The 20,253-nt window shown below is 46.4% G+C and overlaps 1 protein-coding gene across 1 annotated transcript in view; it reads left to right on the plus strand.

Moving 5' to 3' along the window:
• The window catches only part of LOC135237569 (activin receptor type-1B-like), a 31,062-nt gene that overhangs the window by 5,858 nt on the left and 4,951 nt on the right, over positions 1-20,253 (plus strand). The window contains exons 2-8 of the mRNA XM_064304819.1: positions 12,022-12,261; positions 13,115-13,378; positions 15,011-15,241; positions 15,415-15,582; positions 18,133-18,289; positions 19,080-19,204; positions 19,726-19,856. Of these exons, the coding sequence (XP_064160889.1) occupies positions 12,022-12,261; positions 13,115-13,378; positions 15,011-15,241; positions 15,415-15,582; positions 18,133-18,289; positions 19,080-19,204; positions 19,726-19,856 (1,316 nt within the window). The remainder of the gene's footprint in view (positions 1-12,021; positions 12,262-13,114; positions 13,379-15,010; positions 15,242-15,414; positions 15,583-18,132; positions 18,290-19,079; positions 19,205-19,725; positions 19,857-20,253) is intronic.

The following is a 20,253-nucleotide window of genomic DNA, read 5'->3' on the forward strand; positions in this document are numbered from 1 at the left end:
GCTGAAAAGTGCCAGAAGCTTCTCCCCGGTTCTCCAAGGGTGGATTTAGAAAGAAAGACTTAAATTTGTCACACTCTCTCTCTGTTCCTATCCAATGTCTTTCAAGAAGGAGCGTTTGGTCTGTGTACCTGGAGCTTAATTACCGATTAAGCACAGACAACTGGGCCAGGGCAAGGATGGCCTGTCGGGCAGAACACCATTCGGGCTATCAGGTGCTTCATCCAGCCAAAGGCCTGGCCCCTGTTGCAGTGGCATGTCGTCCTCTGGCTGAGAGCACAATTCCCACCACGCCAGTGGCAACTGTGGGCAAGATTCCGACGGGGCGATATCTAGCATCACCCAGGAAGGAAGGCTATCAGACATTCTGATATTCCCCGCCTCATCCCCCAGTCCAGACGACTCTGGTCATTCAAGTGCGGCTGTAGTCTGCAGCCCTCCTGCGCTACGGCTGCGCAGCGCCGAGGCAGAGGGAAAAGGAAATGGCGGAGGGCTGCGCTTCGAGAAGAGGGCGTGCTCGTCTGCACTCTCCTCAACTGACGAAGGACATTGCATGGGTTAGATGAGCCTACCCATGCAGTACAACAGGACATTTCAAATTGGGATAATTTTTTTTTTTTTTTTTAAAAGGGCTTGAAACTTCTGAGAAAACTGAAAAGCTTTGAGACAATTCAAAGTCATATACATTCACGAGATCTCTAATTGTACAATATGAATATGCCTCTACATGTTAAAACTATTAAGTTAGTAGGAGTTTGCTTGTCTTTAATGACAGGATTTGGGAAGCACACAGGCAGTTGTGAAGAAATGATGCATTAACTGTATGCGAGTGTTTGGGAAGTGGGGGGGGGGGGGGCAAGGTGGGGTTGGGCTAGTTCCCACACTGTTCTTTCCAACGAATCAAACGAGGTGGGAGAGCTAGCTTTAGTGTGAATTACCTGGGAAGCAGAGCAGACGAGCTAATTCCACAGAATCTGGTTGGCATTCATACAGCCCAGGCTGGGAGTGGTTGCACAAGAGCTGCCCGATAAAATATTAGCCTGTTGTTTTCTTTTTTTGGTTTGTTCATCCTCCCTAATGACACACACACTCTTCTCCTTATCTGCTCTCCTCCTGTTCTCCAGACATTGATCTTTTTCTCCCCGACCACATTGCTCCGTCCGGTCTGGGCCCCAGGGGCTCCTGGGATCGATTTTTGCTTAATGTGGAAGCGATACAGACACACACGGACACAGAGATCCTCCAAAGTGGCCTGATGTTCAGCATTTGATTGGTCATGCCTGTTTGTAACTTCAAGGGTACTCAGGGTGAAAAAGTGAGGCGAGAGAAGCTTATCTGTGAATGAAACTGTGCATGAGACTGAATATTGGCTCTTTTCCAGCGAGTTGTAGAAACTAAAAGCGAGCAGGAACTATCCACAACGGGGACTACACAGTTCCTGAAGTGCGTTAGTTTTTGCTTTCCCATCGTACCTCCACAACCATGAAGATTGGGCAAAGTAGGAGGAAGTGATGGAAGAAAAGTGACAGTTATATTTAATTGGTAACATTTGGTTTCAGGTATCAGTGTATGCCTCAGTAACCCCTGTTCCACAGGAGGAACCTTCTCTAGAACTCAGGACCTTTTTGGTTTTCCACCTCCAGGAACCGGGCCAATTTTGTTTCCTGGGAAATGGTTCCTATCCCCGTTTTAAGTCCCGGGTCACATGGTACTACTTTTTTCGGTGGTCCACGAATTGCAATATTGCAACATTAGCGAGGATCTGCAAGCAGATTAATCGCCGTTTTTAAAAAATATTGGCAACAGAAATACATATAGCAGCAGCTAGCATTTAGCAAGCGATTAATTTATTTTAAACTACAAAATAATAAAAGCAGTTAAGATGACCATGATTAGACTTAAAAATTCTCTTAAGTCACAGAAGAGTTACCTCTCTGGTACATGTATGTTTCATCAGTTCATCATATCGGCCATAATCTTAGCATTGTGCTGATACTGATAAGTTAATGATTATACAAGTGCCTGTATGGTTGTTGTACAGTATAAACATTAAATGAATAAATAAATAAATAACTAAATAAAAATGCACTGTATTTCACAGTGGGTAACTTGCCTGGACACCTTGTTCTGCATCTATTTGTACATTTTTTTTCCCAAAAAGAACAAATTCATGTACAAAAATAGCTTGAATCATTATTGCCTTTGTGACTCAACAACAATACCAAGATGTTGCCGGTACAAAGTACAGCTCAAAAATTACAGGAACTTAAAGGAATGGTTCCGTTTTTGATAAGTCAGCCTTAGTGTATGCTTTGATTGGCCCAGACAGTTTCTGCGTACGATGAAGGATATTTGAGATGTTTACTGAAGTTTCTGATGACCTGCCAGCTTCACAGGGGAAATCCTGTGTTTTCAGTTTTTAAAAAAAATACACTTCATGTAATTCCAAAGCATCTTATGCAGTGATTTATGCTCGTGGAGGCTATACATATGAGCAGACTAATTTATAGCATCTATTATTATAAACATATAAATCGGTTTTTATATTGTTCTGGCTAATTCTTATCTTGTTAGTTCAAAAGCAACACAAGCTCTTTAAAGCTAAAAGACCAGAAAGGTGTGTTTAAGTGGCGGCATGCCTGGCCAAGTCGTGGCCTACCACACTGCCTGTGCTGTCGCATGTCCAAGTTAGCAAAATTCTTATAAATTGAACCTGAAGCTATGATTATGTCTGGCTGTGAAAGAAGAGTTTCAGCTACGGTCCCAAACATTATTTGAGCCCAAATTTACAGATTAGGAGTTGCAACAGACAGAGGCTGAAGAGGGAAGGTAAACTGGCATGCTGACATGCCTTTGTGGACAAGTACCCACATTTTCAGTGTATCTGGGTTGTCTACAGGTGAATGTGTTATGGAGACCAATTTCTCATTCGACACCCCACCCCCAAAAGTGGAATTGCAGAAGCACAAACCGTTCAGGGTATCTAGACACCCGTTGGTCTGGGGCTGTTTTTCATGGTTTTAGCTAGGCCCCTTAGTCCCAGTGAAGGATGCTACAGCATACAATCTCGTTCTAGATGATGCTGTGCTTCACCATTAGTTTGGGGAAGGCCCTTTCCTGTTTCAGCATGAGAATGCCCCTGGGCACACAGTGAGGTCCATGTAGAAATGCTTTTGTTGAGGACGTAGTGGAAGAACTTGACTGGCCTGCACAGAGCCCTGACCTCAACCCGATCCAGGACCTTTGGGATCAATTGGAAAGCCAACTGCGAGCCAGGTCTAATCACCCAATCAGTGATTAACCTCACTAATGCAAATCCCTGCAGCAATGCTCTAATTTCTAGTATAAAGCCTTCAGGGAAGAGTGGAGGTTGTTATAGCAGCAATGGGTGGACCAACTCTATATTAATGCCCATAATTTTGGGCAAAAAGTGCACTTTAATTCTACAAATATTGAGATACAACTTTTTGTCCAAATTAATGAGGAATGTCCCGTGTCCTAATGCCTAGCACACTTAAACCTAACCACAAGTCGCTAGGTAAGATGCCTTAGAAGTCCTCACTATTAGAGTTTATGCGGCTGCAAATATGAAGTAGCATCAAAGTGAAACAAATACATTTCCTGGACAGCCTCGTAGACCCACGCAAAAATCACGTGAGTCACCTAATTCAGACAAGGAACCAGGATGTGACAACCGTAACTGGCTGCAACTTACTGGTATACGGATTTGTGAGACGTGTTACTTAACCCAGCATTGATCTGAGAATTGTGCGTGTGTGTGTGCGTGTATGTGCGCGCACGCGTGTGTGTCTGTGTGCGGGTGCCTTTGTGTCTGGTGGCGTCTGCATGCTCAAATCCACTCCCTGTCTGGGTGAATTGGGGATCCTGTTTCAGCCCCCCAGGGCACTCGATACACATCCTATATTATATTCAGAGAGAGCGCCGTGCTCGACTTTCGGGCTCTGCGCTCCTGGACCTCCTGGGGTGTGGAAGGAGCCCTTGGAAAGAGCCTTTTCACACCAGATGTTCCTTCCCCTTTGCAATTCTCTGACGTGAAAGTGAAGACCACTGTACGTCTGCACGTGGGGAAGCTTTTAGATTAGGAGTCCAAAAACATTTCCATGAGACGAGACGTGACGCCACTTGAAAGTGACCAAGGTTTACACTGAAGTCACAGAATTTGGAGAAGAGGTGTGCGTCCAGTTCTAGGATGTAACCTTGAAAGAAAATTTCACTTTGGAGGTTGCTTGGGCAAGCACAAAGGTTGTGTTGAAATAGATGAAACAAAGTCTGTACTCATGCGGTATTAAAATATTAAGCACTGTAATCTACAGCCCTTGAACTGCTATTAAGAAAGAGCAGCTTGAGGACAGTCAGTTTTGTAGGGCGAATGGGTGGTGAGCGGGTGGGGTGCTGGGTACATTGCAAACTGCAGCAAGGGTGTTGGGGAGTTTTTTGTCCTCTCTGTACTCTGGTAGGTTTCTCAATGGATGCTCCTCAGAAGCACAGAGTCGGCCCTAGATTAGTTCAGCACTGGCTGTGGCCATGATTGAAGTTATGCAACCCAGCAGGTCACTTCCTGCCTTAGAGAGAAAGAGATTGAGGGAGAGAGAGGGGGAAGGGGGAAAAAATGGTGGAATTTGACACTCGGCTGAGATGTCATGTCCATCCTATGGTGAAATCCCAATTTCAGAGTCACAGTCTAGACGGGGTTTAATTATGGGCGCAGCTGGTCCTGCCAGGCAACCATAACACCCCCCCCCCCCCAACCCCCTCAATCTCGCAAAAGGGCTTCACAGCTGGGGGTATAGAGCACTAAGTACTGGCTGTCCCTCTGTCTGATCTTCTCTTGCCTCCCCCCCTCCCTTAAGATACTGGAGAACAGTGAGGGGTGTATTATCCAGACCCCTGGGGCTCTCACACCTGCTGTTTTTTTGACGACGCTGCCGAATCCCCTTCATTGTGTAATCGCCTCACAAAGGGCCAGTGTGAACCCACCGCGGTTACGCGCGCGCGAAGCAGCGTCTGCTGCTCTCCCGACAGTAAACCACCAACGCACAAGAAAACCAAAATCAAAACTGCGCGCGGACGCTTTGGAGAATTAACCGGGGCATCTACGATTGCCCGAGACGAAGTACACCCCCGTCCCGTGCGCGGATTTGGCTAAACCCCCCCCGCCCCCCGAGAACTTGGCTTGCTGGCATGACCACAGATGGCGCTGTTGAGAGCCAAGCCTCAACTGGACCAGTGCGCTTTGGCGGTGTAATCACACAGGTCGCAGGTCGTTACAGAACGACTCGGAGGGCGCTGCCTTCGCAACGCTCGCCCAGCTGCACCACGAGACTGTAGGTGCGGAGCAGCGACGTGTGGCTTATTTTTTCAGCACATTTTTATGTCCATTTTCAAGGGCTGTGTGTTTTGTACGAGGATTTCGACATTTTAAACGCCTTCGTGTTGCCTCTGCGCGGTTAAATTCCCAACTTCCCCTTTCAGCCCAAAGTCTTCTTGAACATAAATTAAAAGCTATAGCTTTTTCCAGTGACTTTTTGACCCAGGGACCACAACAAGGAAAAATTCCTTTCCTCTTGCAATTTATTACAAACTGTAAAAGCTAAATATATGAAAAACATCTTTTGAAATTTATGCGGAATGAATAGCAAAACCCATTACATTTAAAAATGCACTGACATATTTATAAACTATGTGGTGACTCTTGAACGCCATAAATGATTATACTGGCTTCCTACTGCTGCACTAAGCATACCATATTGGCAGGGTTAATTACCTGTTCAAATGAATATATTCCTAGTGCTTGCACAGAATGTGCTCAGAATCGTTTTCTGGCAGTGGTGACAATAACCGCTCATAATGTAACTTTTCTCACCTCTACATGAGCCCAGACAAACCCCCTGGGACCCATTTTGGCTCCAGCTCCAGTTTAACAGATATAATTCCACGTTTATTTAAGTGTCTTCATTTAGCTAGGGACCCCAACCACGAGTGTTTCCATTTCAGAATTTCCTTGGTGTATTCAAAAAATTTGAATACACCAAGGATTCAAATTCTTTTTGAATGTAAAGGCCTACAATGTGCAGGTCTAAGATAACCGGCTGAAAAATAAGCTATGATTTCGGTTATTCTCTATGGATACACATGAACATGGTCTTTGAGATGCATGTCTTTATACAGATACTCAAATATATTAGCCTTTTTGTAATATTGGTAATGATCTGACAAAACCTTTTTATTTCGTTAGCTTATTAGTTTATATCCCACCAATTAGATTCATTCAGCCAATTCATTTAGTGAGGAATAATTCACTTTCTGCGGTTTTGTGATGTTATTTTTTGTTTAAGTCTATGTTTTCATGGGACCTGACCATTTTCACGCGTAACGAAGGATGTGTTACGTATTCGGAGAAGTTTCTGGTGATCTGCCAGCTTTACAATAGCGGATAATTGGCACCTGTTGCAGAACTGAACAGTGGAAGGTGTCATGCCACTTAAACTTAAACAAAAAGGCACCATCCCTGTTTCTTCTCGGCCGGTCCTGGGCATTTCACAGAAGGACTGGCATAACGGTCCTGGGCAGTCTCTCCATCAGCTTCTCCACAGCGGCATGCTTGTTCCCGCTTTTCCCCGCTGGTGAACAGCCTGACATACAGTAGTTCTGTGAGTCAGTGCGCACGGAGGCCTGGGCGTTGGCAGGGCCACGCGGCGCGCGCGCTGTGGTCTTCACTCTGCAGTTTCGCCGGCGACCGCTGCGGCTGACCGCAGGACACGGCTCTGGTGGCCCGGCAGCCACAAGGGCGGCGCTCCCCCCCCCCTCCCCCCCACCCCACCGCCCGTAATCCGCCAGACGCCGCGTTTCTGTGGCGTAGCTCCTCTGTGTTTATGCGCGGCGTCCGCGTGCGTCCGCTCGACGTGTTCCTGTGGTTCGTGCTCCTGCTTGTGTTTCATGGCGTCTGTGTCGCTGCGGTGAGACTGAGGCTGCTCCTTCTGCTTTGGGTCTGTGGTGTCTGGCTGTCGGTGTGTGTGTGTGTGTGTGTGTGTGTGAGCTGCGTCTGCATCCGCCTGTGCCGTTTCCACGTCTGACCCTGTGCTGTTTCTGCTCTGTCTAAGTAGTGCCGTCAGTGTTTTCTCTGCCCTGTGTCTGGCTGTCCGTGCCGTTTTTGCACTGAATGGCGAACCCTGACAGGGACGATGCACTTAGCCCAGAGTGCAAGCATGTTCTCAAAGGACGATGCAGACATTAATACTTCTCCTGTTTCATCTCTACTCCCTTTAAAACCCACAGTACAGCAGATAAGGCACTAACTGAGCAACTGACCTTGAATATTTTACCCTCCAGGCTCATAGACCAGGTCACATACAGTTATTGCCCTGTCTGTGGGTGGCTGTACTGTTATTGCCTGTCTGTGGGTGGCTGTACTGTTATTGCCCTGTCTGTGGGTGGCTGTACTGTTATTGCCCTGTCTGTGGGTGGCTGTACTGTTATTGCCCTGTCTGTGGGTGGCTGTACTGTTATTGCCCTGACTGTGGGTGTCTGTACTGTTATTGCCCTGACTGTGGGTGTCTGTACTGTTATTGCCCTGACTGTGGATGTCTGTACTGTTATTGCCCTGACTGTGGGTGTCTGTACTGTTATTGCCCTGTCTGTGGGTGTCTGTACTGTTATTGCTCTGACTGTGTCTGTGGTTGTCTGTGCTTAGTCTGTGCGTCTGCCTGCTCTGGCTTCTGTCAGTCTGTACTGTGATATTTGTGCCTTGCATGTCTAGACTCTTTGGTTTGGTTTAGGCTCCAACTGGGTGTCTGAATGCAGCTCTGTGTGTGTGAGAGAGAGAGAGAGATGGAGGGAGAGGGGTGCGCGTGGGAGTATTTGGGCGAGAGCGTGTTAGCCTGGCGCGCCGCGCGGCGTGTCTGGGGAAAGTGTACGAGTGCCTAAAAAGCGCGCGTGGACCGGCTAATCCGCGCCCTCGTATCAGGGCTCCAGAAGTGCTCCCATTTTAGGAGCGTTTGCTTCTGAAAATGGATCTGCGCTAGCTGGAACAATAATGTAGGAGCACATCGGCTAATTGGAATGCATTAGTGCGCTCCTAAATTTCAACTTGGGAGCAAATGTGCTTCTTGTGTGTGTGTGTGTGTGTAGCGGTGCGTGTGAGTGGGGTGGGGGGGGGCCATGTGCTCTCTCTCTGTGCTCCTGCAGAGAGAGAGAAGGGAGGGATAAGCTCTTCACGCTGTGCTGGGGGTGGGGTGGGGGTTGGGGTAGACAGGAAGTGTGTCGGTCCCGCTGTCTCTCCTCACCTTCGCTCGGTCTCAGAAACGGTTTCCCTCTTTGTGCTCTACTTCCTGCGTTTAGGGCAAATTCCTTAAACCAGGCACTGATTTTTACCCTTTCACAGTCCAGGGACCTCGCGTGACATTGATCTGAATAGTGTTCTTTGGGGGGGGGGGGGGGGGGGGGGTTTTCGACCTACAAGCCCCTATAAATTGCCGCTGACAGCTCAGGGGCTGGGTTTTACGCGTGTTCCTCACAGATTTATTTTTGGTAGGCAAGCGGATCTGTCCAGGTTCAGATAAACAACCCAAGTTAAACCAGTTCTGTCGAAAACTGTTACAAGGCAAGAGATGTAACCTGACCCCGTTACCGGATCTCCACGACAACTGGTTTTTTAAACGAGGAGCAGTCGTACCAGAAATGCCAATGAGACGGCATTTTTTCGTGATGTCATTTGGTACTAGTGACTGATGTGGGTTTCTGGTTTCTATTTGATAGCCTTGATCTAAGTCTATCTGTATTCTCCGACCGTGACGTCATAAATGTGTTGAATGCTTTTCAGATAAAACTCCTACGTGTTGGCGAACGGAGATTGCAAAACCGCTGATAAGGAGAGGAATCTGTTGGCCCCCTCGTTGCTGAAATGTCACTACGCACAAGGCGTTTCCCCGCAGCTTCTTTGTGAACAGCCCCAGACTTACCGTAATAAAAGGCCAGATTGCAATTCAGTCGCCAAATAGCAGTCACTATGCGCTGAGTAATGGCACCGCACTCATTTAAAACACACACACACATGCAAGTACACGCGCGCAAAATTAAATACCTGGAAAATCTCCTTTCAATTGCGATATTTACTTAAAATGTGAGTCAACCAGAACTGCAAATAGTTTTTAGCATGGCTCCAATGTGTCTGGCATATTTATGATAAACTGCTTTAGTGGGAAGTGGGGCATGGGGAAGAGAAGGGGGGTTGGGGTGTTTGAGGGGGGCGCTGAAAAATCAGATTACAAGAAAACCAGATGCAGCTTTTGAGAAACTAGTTTTTTTTACTTTTGATAATTAGCAACATCTTGACTTTTTTTTATGACTAAGCCTTGCAAAATGGGCTCTATCAGAGCTATCAAGGAAGTTGGGAAAGTTTAGTCACACGCACGCAGGAAGTGTTGCACAAGATGGAGAGACGCAGGGGTGTAAAAAGTCTGCTTTCACGCTCGCGCGCGCGGTATTTCTGAGCCTGGACACCCCTCAAAAATACCGGCATTCGGACCCCCGCCACCGGCGCCCCAGCACTGTTTTATGTTCGCAAGACGTTATCTCGAATTATCCGGCAATAAATTCCAGTCACTCCGTACTCCCACACACACGTAAAACACGTCTGGTAGCAGACAAGGAAGGGCGGGGCTGCGCCGTCAGAAAGGGGTGTGTGAGAGCGTGTGTGTACGTGTGTGTGTGTGTGTGTGTGTGTGTGTGTGTGAGAGTGAGAGTTTGAGGGAGAGAGACCGCATCCGTATGTTGCAATAGATCTGTAGGAATTAAATGACATCACAGGGGCTTCTGAAGAGAGAAATAGAGGCAGAAGGACTGCAGAGATTCTTAGCAGAGCCCAAGGAGAAATCCATTTGCAGCCGGTGGCCTGTGGCTCCGTTGCGTCCTCCATCTTTTGTCTTTCCAGTGGCAGATTCCTCGCCAGCGGGCTGCATACCTAGACGCTTCCAAGTACCCTCAGTTTGTCCGGGCGGAGCAGCACTTGTTAAACGATAATCCAAAGTTAATCTAAATGAAGTGTGGGTACTTGCTTGGTGCCGCGTACAGTAATGGTGCTAGCGAAGCATGTTCGCTACGCCCTGTCGCTCCAAACACACTACTCCGTTCGGCCGCCTTCATAAACGACACCTAAAATACTTCCCCCGGAGAGGGGCTTCTGAAACACAGCTTCTGGAAGATACTCGGACTTAAAACACCCGAGTCAGGAGAAGGGACGCTGTGAAATGGCAGCAAGCTTATAGCGCCGTCTTCCCCTGGAGTGTACCTTGTGCTAAAAACGCCGTGCCCTGTACAGTCACGACCCAAGTCTCGCAGTTTCAGAAACTAGTTCCAGTTTCGCCAGTCTTAACGACTACTTGTATTTTTATTTATTTTTATTTTTCCATAGATTGCGTTGTTGCCGTTCTCGTTGTTAGTGTTAATCAGTTTAACCACCAGGGTCCAAGTTGAACTATGCGGTTGTTCCCTGTACTTGGACCGGTACTTCTCTCTAGGGGTTTCGTCATACTTGTTCCTGGTTATGGTTATACACTTTGTTGTACGTCGCTCTGGATAAGAGCGTCTGCCAAATGCCTGTAATGTAATGTAATGTAGTTCAGCTTAAAATTTGAGCGGGAACAACAGGCCGCCACACTGCCACGTTGCAGGAAGTTCTCCTTTAAATAGGCACTTAAAAAAAAAAAAAAAAAAAGAAGGGGAAGAAAAGGGCTCCAGACAGCACAGCGGTGCGGTTAAATAGCTCATCGGTGTGGCCCCGGAGCTTAATAAAGGGCCCTGCTGAGGGTACGGCTGAGGACAAAAGCGCCACAGAACCAGAGAGGAGGGTGGGGTGGAGTCCGGAACCTCAGTGCCGCCTCCGTGACAAAGGGTGTCAGGTTTAACATGCGCTCAATCGGAGACGCTACGTCAAGTACGCTAAAGGTTCCCCCGCTTAACGCCACCAGACTGACATGTCTTGGGCTTTCTTAGCATCAGCTCTGCAAGCCTAACTGACAACGAAGCGGCAGCGTTTACTTTTGGGTGCTGCCATCTTGGGGGTGAGGGCGGTCCAGCGTCATTCAGCTCCCGCCGAAGTCACGTTTCGTGTGGCACGGTTAGCGTCTCGGGGAGGCTTACGGAGGTGGCTGTCGTTTCGTCCGCGATTTCAGCTTTGCGATCCGTGACGTGCGCTGCCTCCGAGTCGAGAGACGCTTTCGGTCCACATCACAGACTTATTGTTGTCCTGTTTTATTACTGTGCCCTTTATACGATGGGGCAGTCTTAATGAGAGCCTTTGTGTTCACTGCCTTAAGCTATACAGCATTAAACGACTACACTGTGTTCCACTGGATTTGGAACGAGGCGTGCGCACACACACACACACGCACACACACACACACACACACGCAAGCACGCCCCAGTCACTGTCGGGCTTGTGTCGTTTCATCTGCAGTGTAGTATCTGATTACATGCGACGCAGACGAGTAACCCCAGCCCTCAGTTTCCAAAGGGACTGACTCTGATGGCATTGTTTAACTGTGTGTGAGCGCCCTCTGGTGGCGAGTCAATCAAGGCTGTGGACAGGATGTCCGTGAAAATTGTGCAAGGGAAAATGCTCCGATAGGTACCTGTGGGAGATCATCATGTGTCATACTTGAGATTGGTTTCAATAAATTTGCAATTTTGAGAATCCCCACCAGTTAAAAAAATCTATTATAAAATGTAACTGCACAATTTTACCATTATTTATCATATTTTTATATCTGGCAGTACCAGTCAGGCTTGGTTGGGTCTGGTCACAAGGTCACATACTCTATCATACAGAATCTGTCATGGGATGCCATTAGACATTGGCTGGAAAAACAATACTGGCACAAATGTGAAGAGAAATGTATTGCCCACAAGTGATTTTTGTGTCATTTTGTGCCTTTTTGTTCTCTCCCACCCTCTTCACTCCGTTCACTCTCGCCCTCTCTCGTTCCATCCTTTAACCCCTCCCCGCAGCTCTGAGGTGCAACTGCACGGAATGTACGACGACGGGGTACCAGTGCGTGACGGACGGCGCCTGCATGGCCTCCACCTCCTTCATCAACGGGCAGGAGCACCGCTTCCGCGTCTGCATCCCCCGCGACAGGCTGGTCCCGCCGGGCCAGCCCTTCTACTGCCTGAGCGCCGAGGGGCTGCTCAACACGCACTGCTGCTACACCGACTACTGCAACAGCGTCAGCCTCACCACGCCCACCGGTGAGACGGGACGGGCCGGGCGGGACGGGGGGGACGAGGAGGGGAGGGTAGGGTTGGGGGGGGAAACGCTTGCAAGGTGTGCCACGCTTCGTAGTACCGCATCTCCCTCGAGAAAAAAAAAACGGCACTAAATGGTTTGACAGTTTGCCGACCCCTTGCCTTCAAAGCGAAATGCTTTACTGCGGCATTCGCGGACTATAGTGCTGGCTTTCCGGAGGGAAGCTGATGTGACGAAAGCATGAGAAATGACTGAACACAAAAGTGATAAGCGGAATTTTCTAAATGACCACACCGTAGCAAAAGTTAATGCCGTTTTAACCGTTTAACAAGTGCCCTGCGGCCCTCAACACACGACCAAGAGTCTCGCTGCTACTGAGCTCTCATTGGAAGTGAGTGGCCTGAGTAAAGAGCAGCAGCCAAACAGCTAGCGGATATGTAATGTAATGTATATCAAACAATTCAGAAATACTCTTCTGGGTATCTTGGAGCACTTGGGAGTCCATACTCATTGCAGAGTCCGGGGGTGGTGAGGTGACAATACAAAGCTGTCCATTTCAAAACTGGTGTCATGCTGTCCTGAATAACCCGTGATCCTGCTGATACAAATTGATAGAGAGGCTCATTAGCGTTTGCCTGTAAGGGTCCGATGGGGATAGTTTCTTTTTTTCCATGTTAGTTGTTTATCATTGTCGCCGTTAGCTGAGTCTTTCCACTGGGGTCGTTCCCATGGTATTTTACCTCCTGAGGCTGAAGCAAATCTTTTTTTCCCCCACTGTTGTTCGTATTAGAGGTAAAAGGGTGCTAACGTGCTAACGTGCAGCCTCGCTTGCTGTCCCCCCCCCCTCTCCTGCAGTGACCACGAGGCCAGCGGAAAACAGCGGGTTCGGGCCCGGGGGCAGCTGGGGGCTGGTGGACCTGGTGGCGGTGATCGTGGGGCTCTTCCTGTTCTGCGTGCTCCTGCTGGTGGGCGTCTTCCTGTTCCAGCAGCACCAGCGCACCTACAGCCACCGGCAGCGCCTGGAGGTGGAGGACCCCTCCTGCGACCACCTGTACCTGCCCAAGGACAGCACCCTGCAGGACCTCATCTTCGACCTGTCCACCTCCGGATCCGGCTCTGGTACGGACCTCCCCCTCCCCTTAAGGAGCGGATCGACACACAAATTAAACTGACCTCATGCGGTGAAATTTTACTTGGCGCTTTTCGCGATGCCTTGTTTAATGTTGTAGTCCGTTTTGTGACTTAACTCATCACGCTTAAATTGATAATGACATCCGTCACAAAGGAGCATTTGATTTTAAAGTGCCACTTAGGCTTCACAATGGTGCTTGTCATTTCCCAGAGGCCTTTTTCAAGACGACAACAAAGTCTGTCAATCAAATCTATTTGGCAGGATCTGCCATGCAGGGATAATCTGCTTGTACAATGTGCTCAGTTTGCTATTTTTGCCTTGGTAGTTTGCACAACGGAACAGCAGGCAGAATTTACATGCCTTATTTAGAGTTCAGTTCACTGCTTTGAAGTTTGACTTGGGGAATTTTTGTACTTTGGGAATTTTCAAGTGTTGGTAACAATGTGGCCAGCCTTAGCTAGGCATTAGCTTCTTCGCCACAACCGAACACTGCAGTACAACACAGCATGGTAGCGAAGTACTGACTTAGAACCCCAGAATTTCATTCAGAAACTCGCTACGTTGCTGTACTGCAGTGTTGTGTTGAAGAAACAAATGCCTAGCTAAGCCAAATAAAACACGCATTAAGCCTTGTATAAAAAGTACAATTATATTCAACTGAATATTAAACTTACAGCTGATCGTTAATTAAGCCAGCAAGCCTGCCAATTCAACATCTACCTACTATATGTGGCCTGGTGGTGGGTATTCAAAGTTGCAAGCCCTGAAGTCTGTGTGGCTGGTGGAAAGTAAGAGTTTGTTTGCTAGGTTTAAAGTGATGTCTTTTTGTATGTTTGTGGGCCATATCATGGGGAGTTTTGGGGTTGTTGTCCTGTATATAATGAAACCAGTTAAATTGGTATTTACCAGAACACTGTTGAACTCAAATACAAATTACATTACTGGACACTTAAGAATTCTACCATTCAAATTAAAATCCCTCTTCCATAGCAATAATTTAAGTGTTTCACCCCACACAGTGTTACCTGTTGGAATGGAAGTAAGAGGGTATAGACACCAGCTGCAGTAATCAAGTGCATTAAGGGATTAAAGGACCTCTATTTCTGTCAAGTTGGCTGCCATTGTCGGTCTTGGTATGGACTCCTTAACCTACAATTGGCCATAAATGGAAGTTTTCCATATGGTGATTGATCGAGTCTCATAGGCTGGACCAACAGTTCTTTGTCTCTGAAAACTATATAAACTCATGTACTGAGCCTAATATTTTTGCTTCCTGACCAGTCGTTTTATTAAAACATCAAAAGGAGCTCCTGACTAATCATTTTTGTCAAGAAATTCCAACAATACAAGTGGAGAGATGGATCCCAATGTACATATACTTTTCCAATTGAACAGGAACGGAGTTATTACCAAATTCATCATCGGGGTCATCTAACTTTTAGGAGCACAGTCTTATCGCAGGATAATACATATATAATGCTGTGAGCAACTATATTATCATCTGCAAATAGCTAAAATACCATATTTTACTTTTTGGGTGAATTTTTTCTTCAGTGAGTTTACAGTGACCATGTACTGGTCCTCAAGTCAGTCCTGAACCAACCACATTCCTCCCCCAGGGCTGCCCCTCTTCGTGCAGCGGACGGTCGCCCGCACCATCGTCCTGCAGGAGATCATCGGGAAGGGGCGCTTCGGAGAGGTGTGGCGGGGGAAGTGGCGCGGGGGCGACGTGGCCGTGAAAATCTTCTCATCCCGCGAGGAGCGCTCCTGGTTCCGCGAGGCTGAGATCTACCAGACCATAATGCTCCGCCACGAGAACATCCTGGGCTTCATCGCCGCCGACAACAAGGGTGAGCGCCGCTGCTGCCGCTTAAACTGCGGACACAAAAGGTTTCCACAAGTCCTGCCCGTCAATCTTGTTCCAGTTCGGTCAGCCGATTGGATTGGATGTTGGTCTGTTTCTGTTTCTCCAATGGTCTGTTCCTGCCCCCGCCCCTTTTCCTCTCCCCCACGCCTCCCTCAGATAACGGCACCTGGACGCAGCTGTGGCTGGTGTCGGACTACCACGAGCACGGCTCCCTCTTCGACTACCTGAACCGCTACTCCGTCACCATCGAGGGCATGATCAAGCTGGCACTGTCAGCCGCCAGCGGCCTGGCCCACCTGCACATGGAGATCCTCGGCACACAGGGTGAGGGGGCGGAGTCTCATCACATACAGGCTCTGCAGCGGACAGAGTCTTCATTTATTGGCTTTACTAGGGTGGATTCTGCTCATTTATTGACCTTACTGGGAGCAGTGTGCTTTAGACTTTACAGCGGGTGGAGTCACCTTTACAGCTTTCACAGCACAATGATTCTCACAATTACCGAAGAGAAAGTACAATTGCTGTAGCTGCAATACCAACGCATACAATGTGTTACTACTTATGAAAAATAATTAACAAAAATGTATATTACACAGCAATTTACAAAGCAGCTGAGGCACGCCAGCCTTTGTTTAAGTAACTGTAAAAAAACAAAAAAAAAAAACAAGGGCTAAAGGGTTATTGTTAAAAACAATAGGCTAAAGGTAGAGGTCTACACGGACATGAAATTGAAGCCTGAACCCAGACCATACTCGAGACCTTTATACCACAGCCAACCAAGCCTGACTGGTTGGGTGTGCCAAATTTGAAAACCGAACCCGACACGAAACCGAAATCGCTTACAGACGCGGATTTACAATGCTTTGCTCAGCTGCTAAGTGCTTGAGTTATAGTAATAATTATCAAACTGCAAGTGGCTATATTTTATTTCCATTAGCAAACACAGTAGCTTACCCAGGCACGGCGGCCCATCAGCACAGCAGTGTGACTGACTAATAAACGGTTAATGGCGATCAGGCACTGTAGGCTACACATCCAGTTTTTGTCAGCTGGCTTACCAGACCCGTATGCTTCAGCAAATAAAGTTTCTGCTATTACTTGGACGGTATCTCTACGTTTGGTGGGGTCAATCTTCGTGCTATCATTGGAAGCAAATGTTAAAAACAATACATTTATATCAAACAAAAATATCCGTTATCTGTACCACGTGAACATTAACCACCAAATTTTATGTGACAGCAAATTGTATACTTGTATAACCATCATAAGTTTAATTCAATCGTTTTCTCATGATTCCACAAATCTGTGTTTTCAAATTGATGCGCCATGTTTTGATCTACAAAGTGTAGCCTACAGTAGGCTACTTCAGCCAACGTTAGCCGGAATTCGCCGGCAATTCCTTTCCATTTGCCAGTCAAAACCAAGTCTCCACTCTCCAGACCCCGCCACATAACGGTCGTTAATGACACAACTTACAAACAACTAGATAGAGCGTGGTAGTTATCCATGTATTGCTAAAAATGCAGGTAGGCCTAGCTGCATCACTAGAAAGCGAACGAGCAAGTGCATATGCAGCCGGTAGGTCGACATGGCCTAATTGTAGCCTCCTGGAGATATAGGTTGACCACAGAACAGGGCTTCCTTTGCAAAATGAACATCTTTACGGTCTACGTTCATTTAATAGTATAAAAATAAAACCAAAACCGAGAAGCGTAATAGAGGTCTTCATATATTAAGTTACTCACAAGTCTGAAGAGAGGATAATCGATGTCAGTTTGGGAAGGGCGAAATGGTGGTGGCACCGTCGGAACCCGCAGACTTGGCAATGATCCTGATTAAACCTCCAGGGACGACTGCTGATGAGTCCGATTGCAGCTAAACAATGCTATGCGTATTTGATTAAAATTAGACTTCATGGAGACTCGCTATGTCTGAAAGAAAAAACAGGCAACAGGCTACATATTTCCGTAAATTCTTCCACACGCCGTTCATTCTCCTTCTTTCGCAGTCAAACAGTTAAACAGTTTTGTTATTATCGTTACCTTGAAGACACACCCAGAAAATAGTAGATTGGACAGTCAATTAAAGATGCTGATAAAAAAAGACTGATTGGCCAAATAATTTCATATTAAAATTAGGCTAGTATTGGGCGGGTTTTAGTTGCAATTAAATCCAATAAAATAACATTTTGACTAGCTTTGCGGCCCACTGTGATATAGCATTCATTTGTAAGGTAAAAAATAACTTTATATTACAAATAAACTTTAAAATATGTAAATTCAGCAAACAGTCATACAATCATGGAATGTCTCATCCGTAGTATAGTTGGCTACTTTTCCAAAAATTTGTCTGGCTGCACTGTAGACTATCTGAATTTTATGTTGCTTTATTCTTACATTTATTATTATTATTTTATTTATTTTTTATTTTGTATTTCATTTTTGTTTTTTACAAAATCGTTATTTTTTCTGATCTTTTAAACACTGAAATTTTATTTTAAGATTATTTTATTTTTATTACAGCCTAAAGTTACAATGTCCTGTTGTCAGCTGGAGATTTGAACACTAGTTTTAATGTATTTTGTATTTTTTTATTACGGTCTTAGCTGTACTGTACATAAATCTGAACATTTTCACAGGGGCCCTCAAAAATGAGATGTTTCACCTCAAGGGCTTTTCCCTTACCATACAATTAAAAATAAATAAAACAAACATCGGTCGTTGGAATCTGGGCAGTATCCGTACACAGGAAGCAGGAAGTCTGCAACATTGGGGCCACTGAACAGTATACAGTTCATTGATTGGGACCCAATAGGCTTTGTCGTGGCACAGGTTTCACTGGGGAAATTCAAGCCGTTCTCTCTGTGCTGTGCAGGGAAGCCAGGCATCGCTCACCGCGACCTCAAGTCCAAGAACATTCTGGTGAAGAAGAACAGCGTGTGCGCCATCGCCGACCTGGGACTGGCCGTACGGCACGAGTCCGTCACTGACACCATCGACATCGCCCCCAACCAGCGCGTGGGAACAAAGAGGTACATACCTCAACTGCTAAATTGCATGGATACAGAGCCTGCTGACCACAGAACGGCATGACATTTACTTGTGTTAAACTGTTTAATTGCAGTTTATCTTCTTAGTTTTTTTCCTTGCTTTGGGCTACTGCCAACTCTTAATGCACTATAAATCAAATGTAAAATCCATTTGATTTTTAAAAAACTTTTATTTTAAAGGTTGGACCTGCTTTTAATTTTTACATCCTTTTTTAAGCTCATGTATTTGTCTGAGGAGACCATAGAGGGCAGTATTGACACACAAGTTTCCAAACCACTGACTTTTAATCAACTGCTAATTTGATGACTCTGATCTTGGGGAGCCACAGGGTCTGCTGGGTTTTTAAAGTAAAAATATTAAAGTAGTTTATTATATAGATATTTCTTCTCATTTATTGGCTTCTTGGGTCTAAATTGTTTGCTGAGGGGAAAACAAAAACCATCAGACCGTCAACACCCCCATTTTAGGTGCTCATAAAATATTCATCAGGGAGCACAAACTCCAGTTCTGGGGGGCAGCAGTGTATGCAGGGTACAAAAATTTCCTTCAGTCAGCAGCCAATGTACAGGCTCTTAGCCAATCAATAACTTAAGCACTTTATTACGTCCAGAAACACACTGAAAACCAGCAGATACAGTGACTTTGAGGTTGCTCAAGTGGATCCTACTGTGTACCCATCACAATTTAGTCTCACAAAAGAATAAAAAGTACATATCAGAATGCCATGTTTTTTGTCAGAGGTGAGAATATATACATATTTTTTTATTCCAGGTATATGGCCCCGGAAGTTCTGGACGAAACCATCAATATGAGGCACTTTGACTCCTTTAAATGCGCAGACATCTACGCCCTGGGACTGGTGTACTGGGAGATTGCGCGTCGATGCAACGCAGGCGGTGAGCAGCAGAAACCTGACGCAGGCTCATTTTTGTTCTTAAACTTTTATGTGATAACAGTGTAATGAATATGAGACGGAACTGCATTAAAACTGGAGAGGCATAGGGTCAGAGAAAAGGAAGCATACAGATAGTTTAATGGGAAGGTTTGTGTGTGTGGGGGAAAGAGGACAAGGATCGCGTGGAGAGGTATAGAGGAAGGGAAAACAAGAGGAAGAAAAGTTTGAAATATTTTAATATTGTCTGGTGAACTGTCTTTAAACTAAATATTAGCATTATTACAACTTCACCTATTCAAAAAACACCCCACCCCCAAAATTGACCATAAGCATAAAGTGGAGAATTTCAAGATAGTTTCGAACAGCTTCACCATTTCCATAGCCCTGTTCATACTTTTTGAAAAATTTTATTATGACTGAATACACAAGCACAGTTGCAGTCTGTGTTGCGTGAAGGGCATGTGGGAATTGTAGTTCAGTGCTGTGATGGGTCCAGGTAGTAAGGCCCTGTCTGTGCCCCAGGTGTCCATGAGGAGTACCAGCTTCCCTACTATGACCTGGTGCCCTCGGACCCTTCCATCGAGGAGATGAGGAAGGTGGTGTGTGAGCAGAAACTGAGGCCCAACGTGCCCAACTGGTGGCAGAGCTATGAGGTGCACACACACACACACACACACACACACACACACACGCACACACACAAATATGCACACACACCTGCAGACACACTTACACACATGTAGGTACACATACACACACCCCTGCAAACATATACACTCACCTGTGTGTACATACACCTATACACACATACTAAAACATTCAGACTGGCATACATGCATGTATACCTACAGTACACACATACACCTGCATGCACACTTACTTACCCACACGTAAATACACCTATATGTGCACACACACGCATGCTAATATATGCACACCCACACACCAACAAACGTACTTGCGTGCATACTCTGGATGCACACTTGCACTCACTCACTCACACACACACACACACACACACACACACACAAGCATACAGTACATGGACAG

This window comes from Anguilla rostrata, chromosome 13, assembly GCF_018555375.3.
Source record: "Anguilla rostrata isolate EN2019 chromosome 13, ASM1855537v3, whole genome shotgun sequence".
Classification (NCBI taxonomy): domain Eukaryota; kingdom Metazoa; phylum Chordata; class Actinopteri; order Anguilliformes; family Anguillidae; genus Anguilla; species Anguilla rostrata.